Source organism: Astatotilapia calliptera, chromosome 14 (genome assembly GCF_964374335.1).
Source record: "Astatotilapia calliptera chromosome 14, fAstCal68.1, whole genome shotgun sequence".
Lineage (NCBI taxonomy): Eukaryota > Metazoa > Chordata > Actinopteri > Cichliformes > Cichlidae > Astatotilapia > Astatotilapia calliptera.
In genome coordinates, this window is record NC_137435.1 from 12985023 (window position 1) to 12996276 (window position 11254).

Sequence of the window (11254 nt, forward strand, 5' to 3'; positions counted from 1 at the left end):
CCTGGCAGTTCCATAGTCAACCTCCTTCCTCCAATATATCCACTATTCCTCCTCTGCACATGTCCAAACCATCTCAAACTTGCCTCTTTGACTTTGTTTACAAACTGCTCAACCCGTGCTGTCCCTCTGAAATACTCATTTCTAATCTTGTCCATCCTGGTCACAGTCAATCAAAGACATTTGGTTTAATATGTTGGGGGCATTATATAGGGCAGTCAAGAAACCCTATATAATGTCCACAAAAAAGATGAATTTATCAAAATTACACATTTAGATAATTGTTAAATTTAGTTATCCAAAGAAAATTGCCAAATAATCTTTCATTTGAGCTTGAATAACATCCTTTTAACATCAACAAATGACTGACGCTAGCTGGCAACACAAACAATTTAAAGACAATTATTTTGAAATTCTAAATATTATATCAGACAAGATCAAAAAGAACTTTAACAATAACAAAAACAGAAGCTGGAGTCCTGATTGTATGGAACTATCGTCTTTGTGCAAGGTATGACTATGCTGAACCAAGATACAAACGGTATTAGGCCAGAGACACACTGTTAAGGCCTCTGTTCTCAGTGGGGTTATATAATTTTGTAAAATGATTGGTTGTAGTCACGTAGGTGACTGTAGTGTGTGTTTTGGGGGAGGGAAATCTATTTTAGTGGACGTCCCAAATAAAATCTCAATATGGCAAACAGTGCTGCCAGTACACAATGTGCCACAATCTACTGGCTTTATTAAGATGGAAATATTGGATTTTTTCCCTCATGAAGCTAAGTCAGAAGTCTGGAGCTTTTGTTAGTCAGCCTAGAGTCGTCTATGCTTCCATCTTGCTTTGTATGGTGCAGCATGGAGCAATGTCATGATTTCCACATGATCTGACTGATGATGTAACACAAGCTAAGTGAAACAATCCTGCTGTAAACCAGAGAGGCACATTTGCATAGTCAAAGGATCCAAACTGCAGGGTCAAACTGCAGAACTGCACTTCATTCATCAGTTTCACACATTGAGGACACTGGGAAGTCATTTCTTATCTTGCCCAATTCTCCTTAAATTCTCTCACTTTAAGTTCCGAGGCTATGTTTCATTTTCTGAAATGATTCCATATCCCAGTTATCAGTTCAAAGAGGATCAATTAATAATCATGTCAAGCAGCTCAACGGGCCCATTGAGCATGCAGCCATCAGGAGTGGGAAAGAGATAGAGAAAGAGGGTTAATCCTTCCTCAATCTCAGTTCAGTCACTAATACTGCAACTACACCATATAATCATCTGTAAAAAGATTAAGATTTTCTTTGATTTACATGCTCGAAGTTCAAAAGTGCTATTTTAAAGTACCTTTTTTTTATACTTTAATGAAAGAAATGTAAAAAATATTTTGCTTCGGTGATGCCATATGAGTTATGTGAGAATGTGACTAGTTTATGAGTCATAAATCATGAAGTTATGACAGTTTACACTCAGATACACTGAATATAGACCATGATTATCAGTGCAATGAAGTGGAAAATAAGAAGTGAAAAACATGTACCCTGTAACTGTTATATCCATACTTAACGTAGCTTTAATAACTCTACATTATCCACTGTTGTGCATAACTCTATGTTGAATGTGAATTACCAGCGTAGCATCAGGAGCTGAACCAGAACCAAAACCAAACCCCAAATTGTCCATCTAACCAATTAGTTGGCTGGGCTGACATAAATTACCTTAAAATGAGGCCAAAATATTTACGCAATGAAAAATGCCAAAGATGTTTGAGGGAAAGGTTTTTAGAAACAATATCAATATTACATAGTTTGTCCAAGTCTGACAAGTTTATTTTCCAAATAAAATCAAATTCCAGGCAGCAGAATCACAATTATTTACTTTAATAATATGCACATGAGGTAAGTTTCAACCCATCACTGTTAATATAAACCTTACATTGCATGATAATTAAATTCTTGCAGGATTCACAAGATCACACAGGAATTCATCTTGCCAGCATCCTACTGATGTTTTGCAGACATGTGACAACTTCTTCACTATTTTGGACAGTGGTGACAATGTAGCATCAGGTGATTACCACAAAGGTCTACCCCTCAGTCAGTGAAAGAAGTATTTCCCAACTGACTGGCGAAAATCTCGTAGTGATTTCTTTGGTCCTTAGAATATTGCTGTAGTCCTAGTGTACATGGAAGATAGAAACTTTGATAGGAACACTGTACAGCTACTCTACAAGCTCTAGTGAAACTGTGAAAAGTGCGACACCTTAAAGGCATAAGTTTTCCCTCAGCATGGCAGCCAACATAAAAGCCACAACATTCACTTTGAAGTGACTAGAGTAGCTCGGCTAATGGTTAGTATTTGCAAACAAACATGAAAAACCACAGGCAACCATTGGAATCTGCTAGCAAAAAAAGCAATCACTAGGAGGTTTTTGGTGCACTCCTTTTCAGTCGATTTCACCCAGTGACAGCGAGCATCACATGAGAAACCTCAATAAGAAGCGTACCCGCATAGTCTTTCTCCTCCAAATGGCAGAGACTTAGGCTGTCTCAACATACTTAAAGCTCACCCACCCACGTCTTTTTGTAACTAAACTAGTTAAATCATAAATTAACCCCTTTTTTGTTGCAACCTTAAGCAATCTGTAACATCAATACATTTGTTTAATTGCCAAAACTTAACCTCTAGATTAACCATTATATGATCTCAAATATTATTTTATCAGCCTTGGCTAGACTGAATAATACAAAAACAAATATTCTCCATCAAGCAGAAGAGACACTTCCAGAGTTTAAAGCTGCTTTAATTATGCACATGTTATTAAAATGTTAAGAACTTTTTTTAGTTCATCTAACACTATCATTTCATTACTCTGATTTTCTGAAGTTACTCACGGGCGCCTATGATTTATTATGCTATATAATAAGCAATACATCTGTGTCTAACTTACTAAAATACACTATGCAGAAATTTGAAAAATAAAATAAAAAAAGGATTGCTCTTGTTTCCCCTCTGTTCTAAGCGCAGACAGTATAAAAGATGGGTGAAGCGCCTGTGGCATCACCCATTGGTTTGTTAAGCCTTGAGATGCACATATTCATCTTCACCGTGCTGGAGTTTCGAAGTGGGCGGATCAGACTATGGAACTGCACAGTCATTGGCTAAGTCATTAGTCAATGAGAATAGCCTGGATAATCCTTCTTGTGAAAGATAGCATGATTAAGTCTTTGGAATATTTTTCATTGAAAATGATCCAAAATGAGTTAATGGGACCAGAAACCCAGCAGTAAAGTTTGTACGGAAGTTAAGTCTAGGGACATTTTCCAGACTTTTACTGAAGTCTGTTGGATCTCAAGCTGCTTTAATTATTTATGAGGTCTTTCCTTGTCTAACCATGTGACAATAACTTGTTTTCTATTTTGGATGTGTGACGCTTCAGGGTCAAGTGAGTAAACTCTCAGTCACACAGGCCTAGAGACCAATTGGTGCTCATCTGAAGGCCATCAGTCACAAGGTAGAACTATGTATTACCCAACCGATTTGCTAGCAGATTGCTGCAGTTAACTGTAGTTTGTGTGGAAGACGGGGAATTGTCTACAAACACTAGCCTTAAAAGTATATGATGTGACTTTTGAAACGTGTTGGTTGCAGCACTGAGGCACAACTTTTACTTTGAAGATGAACATTCTTCATTTCTTGAAGTTCATTCAAGTTTAACAGCACTTGGGTAGTAACTAGAGATGGCACGATACCACTTTTTTATGTCCGATACCGATACCGATATCATAAATTTGGATATCTGCCGATACCGATATGAATCCGATATAGTGTTTTTTAATCAACAAAACTGTTTTTTAAAATATCTTGCTGCATTTTGCAAGTCTGCAAGTTCATACTCAAGTTTAAAACAACAACTACACTAAAGCTATTCTGTTATACCTGTATACAAAAAAAATATTTCATAGTTCAGCAATACTGATCAATCTAATAAACTTAAACCTACACCATCCTCCCTATTCTGGTATTTTAAAGAGTACTTAGCGTAAATATTAAGCAACCTAACTAATAGGGTTCCAACTCCCAGCAACAACAAAAATAAATAAATAAAAAATAGGGAACCACCCCTCACGCTCCACCTCATGATGCTTAATCGACGTAATCAACCTTAATTTGATGCAGTGTGAAAAAAAATGCACAGAAATCAATTATTTTTCAAGAAATATTAAATAGATTCAACATCTTTCTTCAACAAAATTGCAGACTGCACAGATGGTACCTTCCCAAAGGAAAAAGTACTATAGCTTACTAGGGTATATATATTAGACTTAATAGTCACTATATACAGTAATTGACTTCTATTCATTTTACATCAAATTAAAACTTTGTGTGTCAGATAATTATTTATTAAAAGCTCGACATTTTAAATGAGAATAAGAAAGAAAAGTATGTCTTTGTGCCCCCTTTTCCCAGTTAATGCCCTATCGGCCCCCCTGGCTAAACTTTGCTAGATCCGCCCCTGCACAGTTACCAGCCGTCAGCTACGTAGAAAAAGATCCTGGTGTAGAAAGTAATATTAAATACATTCTAACAACAGCTTATCAAGCTTAAACGTGCTGCTGTTGTTCAGCCGCTGGTTTCCTCTTTCTGGTGCAAAGTGGGCCAAAAACAAAGACGGACTCGCGACAGAAAAGCCGATCAGCTGATCATTTAAGCAGTTTCACGATTGAAGTAGCAGCCGGAGAGCGAGAGGCAGTCGCTCGTTAAGCTTAACGCAGGAATGCTTTACAAACATTCAGAGATGGACTTACACACTTGCTTTACTTCTCTCGGGGATAACTTTGTCGGAGATGAAATGCCAGGTTGCTAGCGAAGCTCCAAATGCTATCCAGACCACAGGTCCCGCATGCCACAGCTGCTCTATCACGTGATGCATACTGCTCCGACATGCTAACGTTCTGAGGTGAGTTACGGCGTGTTGCAAGTTTTGTGAGGTGCTTTCGTGATATTTAATGGATCGGATTACATTTTTTATTTTTCTCCGATATCCGATCCAGTCATTTAGGTCAGTATCGGACCGATACCGATACGTAATATCGGATCGGTCCATCTCTAGTAGTAACTGGTGAGTGTTTGCAGGCAAACCAACATGTTCTATACAAACTACAGTTGACTGCAGCAATCTGCTGCTGAACAAAGCAATCACAAGGAGCTTTTTGGTACAGCACAAAAAAAAAAGATAATCTGTATGTAAACAATGACTATGTGAGTAGAGTGTCGAAGGTCATGTCAAGAAGAAGTAGTCTTAGCTACCCTCACATGGGCTCAGGATTTTTGTGGGAAAGCCTTTTAACGCTTTATGTGCAATCCAGTATGTGCAAGGGTGTTCCTCCATCATAAGAGAAAAACAGAATGACTGGAGCCCTGCGTGCTCTGTAATTGCAACGTTCTTGCATATATTAGACAATTGTAGGTAAAATAACAGGAAACTGACCACTGGATTAGATTTTCTCTTGTGCCAAAGAAAGGAGTTGTCTGATACAGGGGGACAGCTCTTGTGCAATGTGCTTATGATGAAACGTGAATAGGATTGCAAGTGTTTGCAAGCGCAACCACCCACTGGTAGCCATTTAAAAAAATATAGGTTTAAGGCACGTCTGTGTCTGTTTCATTTTTCACACCCCGAATCTACTTCCATTGTTTTATTCTGTGGATGGTTCTAAGCTCCTCCCATCAGAAAAACAATAGCAAAGGTAAGGACATACAAATTTAGGGCTGCTCAATTAATCGAATTTTAATCACGATTACGATCTGGGCTTTCAACGATCATTAAAAATGACTGAGCCGATTATTAGCCCCTCCCTCATTTATCCGCGACACCTTAAAGGCCAGTCCGTGAAAATATTGTCGGGCATAAACCGGTCCGTGGCGCAAAAAAGGGTGGAGACCGCTGATTAAGAGGACCCGAGGGAAGCTCGGAAAGCTAAGCAGAAGTTATTTGGAGAGGAGAGTGACTGCTGTTGGTTGAAAAGAGAGGTTAAAAAAAAAAAACTTCAGTGGTGTTGCACACTATTTTCTATTATTTTATAAAGTCATTATTCAATACATTGTTATTGTTAACCCTTTAAAGCCGGTCAGAGCTGCACGCTCAGTTTTGTGTAACTATTTTTAAATCCCTGAAGAACCCTGAGCCCTGTAAGCTAGCACAATAATTTTTTTTTTGCATATGAAACCAGAGGAGTTGTACTTACATCTTATGACATCAGCTTGTCCTCGGTCACGGTTTCCTTCCACATAAAGCTTTGCAAAAATTGCATAAAAAGCGCTTGCAGGAACAAAAACATAATATTCCAGAAACAGGCTTTGCCGATCCGATCAGCTGTTCCTAACACTTCCCACAGTGAAACAGACGTCAGTGCGAATTATCGCGCATGTCCGCCATTTCCTGCCCAAAACCAGAAGTGACGTCATTTTCGCGGAAAATGTAGTTTTTTACTTGTAGGCCTTAAAAGCCTATACTGGTGTTTTATAAGTCATGTTTGACTTTTCTGAATAGTTGCTGGGATGCTTAGAACTCGAATTGCACTGCTGGAAATAGTTTATTTTGATGCACCTGCTGTTTTCTTTGCAAATTTGCATCATAGGATTGTTTTTTCGTTTTTCCTGCAGTATATAAAAATTGGTGTATCTCCAAAATAAAACTATAAAGACACTCAAAATAAATTTCGTGTGGTGGGAAACTATTTTTTGCAACTTTTTTGTATTTAAAGTTTTGAGGGATAAACCTCTTAAATTTCTCCAAGTAGAAATATATGTAAAAAACAAAACAAAAATGATTTAATTTTTTTGTAGTTTATTGCACTTTTTTGCAATTAATGTAGTTACTATGGACTTAACGCATACATATTATTAAAATATGGGCTATAATAGTTGTATAGCAACTTGAAATGCTCCCACAAATGGCACTACAACATGTAAAAAAAATAATATAAGCTCTGGCGGACTTGGTTCTATAGTAGGTCGTAAGGGTTAAATAAATATCGTCAAATAATCAAGATCTCAATTTCAGTGAAAATAATCGTGATTATCATTTTTGCCATAATCGAGCAGCCCTATACAATTTTTTTTTAAAAAACACTGACTTTTTACTTCACTAGCACTGCGACTAGGACTGTGCAATTAAGTTTAATTTTTGGCTTTCAACAATTACTATACAATTATTGTGCTTCCTTACTTTGCCTTTCAGCACAGCCCCTTCAATCAATATGGCCTCTCAGTCAAAATTTACTCCCCATGAGAGAGTGGCAGATTTGGTTAATTTCACATTTATATATATAGTTAGTCAGTTTTGTCTTGTGATAGACTGGCGAACTTTCCAGGGCAGGGGTGCCCAATCCCGGTCCTCGAGAGCTACTATCCTGCAGCTTTTAGATGCATCCCTACTCCAACACAGCTGAATCAAATGGTTTGATCTCTTCAGCATGCCATCATGTTTGGCAAAGGCCTGATAACAAGCCATTCATTTGATTCAGGTGTGTGGGAACAAGGATGCATCTAAAAGCTGCAGGATGGTAGCTCTCGAGGACCGGGATTGGGCACCCCTGGTCCAGGGTATACCATGCTGCTTCCACTATGAAAGCTCGGACAGCCCCCGAAGCAGAAGAAAATGGAATGACAGATAAATCTCACATAATTATAATAAGTTTTAAGCAATCAACTTCAATAAAAGAAAAGTTTTTTTTCCAATACACTGCTTTTACAAAATCTGTCCAACTGTGTTAGGTAATTGTGAGTTTAATACTGACCAAAATTACTGTAATTATGATTTTCACACAATGATGGAGATCTAAACGCAGCTCTCGTGGGTGAAAGGACCTCTGTTTAACCCACTACACCACCAAAATGGAATTTGTTGTTTCTCCCGATGAGGTATGAAAAGGATGTGTGATTGGCTGAACTCTCCTGTTATGAAATAGGTTTTCTAAAGTCAAAAACAGAGCCAAGAGGAAGTCCACAAGTCTACATTCACCTCAACTACTGAAATCAAATATGCTAAGAGGTTAACATAAATACTTGCTCCATTACATCATAAAAATACTACCTCCTCCTACTGCTACTTCCTCCTACTTCAAATGGTTCTACAAGAGAAAATTTAATCCAGCAATCGAGGTCTTATTATTATTTTACCTAATATTTTGTAATACTGCAAGAGAGTTTACCATTACAGAGCAGGGAGAGCTCCACTCCCTCTGCGTTTTCCTCTCCTGATGGAGGAACACCCCTGCACATACTGGATTGCACATAAAGGATTAAAAGGCTATCCCACGAAAATCCTGAGCCCCTGTGAGGGTAGCTAAGAGTACTACTTCATACATAAGCACCTCACGTGTGAAATCACTAAGGTTAATAAAAAGGGGGGGCGGGCAGATGTTATTAAAATGTAATTTCACACAAAACTCCCTCAATTACACTTACATAACGACACATTTTACCAACTTAGAGGATCTCATTTCAAAGCCTTTATCGTGGCATCAGATTACATAACAGATGATTCAGAGTAGAAGTTGTGCTTGCTATGCATCAGTGTGCCAGAGAGACCAAACACTGTCCCTCACAGACTGCCCATGCACTTCATCCAGTCATCATCGTCTTCTCAATGCTACCATCGCACCTGTACACATGAAGAGGTACCTGCCAAAATGCGTTTTATTTTTTTATGCAGATTATACCTTTACCTGAGATGCCGTGACTCAACCCAGAAGCCCGTGATTCAGTGCGTATCCCGTTCTGTGTGTGTGTGTCTACAAACACAGAGAGCCCAGCATCACTCCCCATCAACAACAAACACGTCCCATCCAAGCTAAGAGAACGGCCCACATCAACACGACTACAAATGCAGAGAAATGCATGCCACCCCTGCAAATCCCTTTTCCCATGCTGCTCCTATCCACTCCAATATAAATTTAAAGGCTCTTCTTCTTCTTCGGTGTCATATTTTATTCAATGTACAATTATGCGAAGTCAGCGAGCAGGCTGGTCACGCAAAGTGAAGCTCCCCCTCTGAATGTATGGGAGTGTGTAACACATTAGCAGCTGGCAGCTTTAAGCTGTTTTTACTTATAAGAGAAAATAAATAAACAGCTCGTCAGTAGGCTAATTAGCAGCAGTCGCAGTGCCGTTACCGTCGCACCTGCTAAATGAGTGCCTGCGGGCGGAGGTGGCGAGGAGATGCCTGCGGTCCTGGTCACTTTTTTTTTTACGGGTGGAAATAGAAGGGGATTCATGGCAAAACACCAACAAAAACACGTCTGTCTTAAAAGCGATGACTTTGATTCAAATGTGAGATTTTTTTCCTTACCTGTACAGCTCACGAGAAGCAAGGCTAAAAAAATATCCCTTGTCTGGACCATCGCAACTCCCGAGTAACGTGAACGTTAAACGGTGTAGCTAACGTTTAATCTCCGCTCGGTCCCTACGGTATTGCCCTCGGGTTTCCTGCCCCTGTTAGCGACTGTTCATCCTAATCTACAGAACTGAGCTCGTCGGGAATAAGTGTCAGCGGCAGCGTTGTTGATGACAAGCAGCGGTCAGAGATTAGCAGCGATGAGCGCCAGTGCACAGTTCAAAGTCTGACTGACAAGCGGAGCCTTTTCACACACTTGAATTACTCCGCAGAGCCGGAATAAAGCACCTCCTGTAACTAGTGCGTGGGTATCAACGGGAAGCAGGGGAACAGCTGCAAATAATCATAACAATGAAAAATTTAAGTTGAAATATAGCATATATAAGATTGTTTCAAAATATGGTAAAGCAAGTAAAAGTGTGAAATGCAGAGCTGTTTAGTGTATTTTTTTTATATCGGTGTCCCCCCCTACGGTAAGATACATAACAAGGCACCCTTTATAAGCAATTGTAATTAATAACTTTAAGGGTTTCTTTTAGTTTTACATTGCTTTAGGGAAAGATGGTTGTTGGCCAGTTATTACAAATTAATTTTACTGAATTCAAATAATTGATTTCTTTTGCAGCTTGCTATACGCAAGGATTTTCTGCTTTGCCAGTCTTATTTGATAGCAAACAGAATATATTTTAACTCTGGACTGATAACACAAATAATAATTATAAAAATAAAATAGAAAAATGCTTGGGACTAGGATATTGTGATAGTTATGTCTTACTATTGTGAGTTGTACATATTAGAGCCAAAGTCATCACCATATTTTGCAACCTTACTTGTAAGGAATTGACATTTCCCTTTGACTGTAATCATGGTACATAAAAAGGCTGTAGAGAATCTAAACTAAAACTCATTAACTACACAACCATTAACGGATTGCCAACATCTGTAATTGCATAGGCTAATTATGAAATACAAAGAAAAAGCATCAGTCAGTAGGAATTTCACAACATGTGAATGCCCAATTTGCTACTGCTGCATTAGTTAAGGATTTATTAATCATTAAAGAGACACTGTTTATTATCAACTATTGTATTTTGACTGCACACCAAAAGAAGACCTTCAAATGTCCTTTTTTCCCTATTTTCTCCAAATCAGTTTTGCTTCTTGAAAAGTTTATTTTTATTCATGTTAGTCCAAATGCAGTTTCAAAGCTTTTATCTCACTGCCACAAATATAATTTTTGTGGAGAATTATTAAATCCATCTGTCGAACTGAGACTCCTCTGGTCTTTATTAAACCCAGCCCGCTATTCACAGAAATAATAGGGCTTGTAGTACAACTGTGGCGACAACACCACTGATATCTTACCCTCTGTGCGCCAGATAAACTAATTACAGTGTTATACACATTAGCTTATAATTTACAGTGAAATATTGATCATTTGGATCTCTTCCAACTCTGTTTTGTGTCACACATATTTGAAATGCTGCATGTTAAACCACAGGCATTTGCTTTGACATATTTGAAGTACTACTCACCCCACAGGTTACCCCCACAAATGACCAAAGGGAGCCTTTTATATAGGTTGTAAAGTGAATGCCACCTGAGAGCGATGCAGGGTAAAAGATGCTTGTTTGCTTGCACAGCAGGGATGATCGGTAGCCATGAGCACCACCCTCTCAGGCCTCCTGAGAGGGCGGTTTGCTTTATATTTTCATTGCTGGCCAGCAAAGACATGCAGTTGGCCACAGTGTAATAAACCCAAATCAATCTGTGGGCTCACTGAAATTGCACTGTGGTTATATCTGGCATATTTTCCTTAACCCACCCTTTTACAAGCAATTCCCTCCAAACATACCA

At 38.6% G+C, this 11254-nt stretch overlaps 1 protein-coding gene across 10 annotated transcripts in view; it reads right to left on the bottom strand.

Moving 5' to 3' along the window:
- Positions 1-9640, bottom strand: part of ncam1b (neural cell adhesion molecule 1b) — an 80928-nt gene extending 71288 nt beyond the window's left edge. For 5 of the 10 annotated variants that reach the window (XM_026193421.2, XM_080288859.1, XM_026193419.2 and 2 more), the window contains exons 1-2: positions 9353-9640; positions 8730-8795 (exon numbers count right to left, since the gene is read on the bottom strand). In XM_026193421.2, the coding sequence (XP_026049206.2) occupies positions 8730-8795; positions 9353-9404 (118 nt within the window). In that variant the 5' untranslated portion in view covers positions 9405-9640. The remainder of the gene's footprint in view (positions 1-8729; positions 8796-9352) is intronic. The other 5 variants (XM_080288864.1, XM_080288865.1, XM_080288863.1 and 2 more) reach the window with 3 other exon arrangements.
- Positions 9641-11254: the final 1614 nt, after the last annotated feature.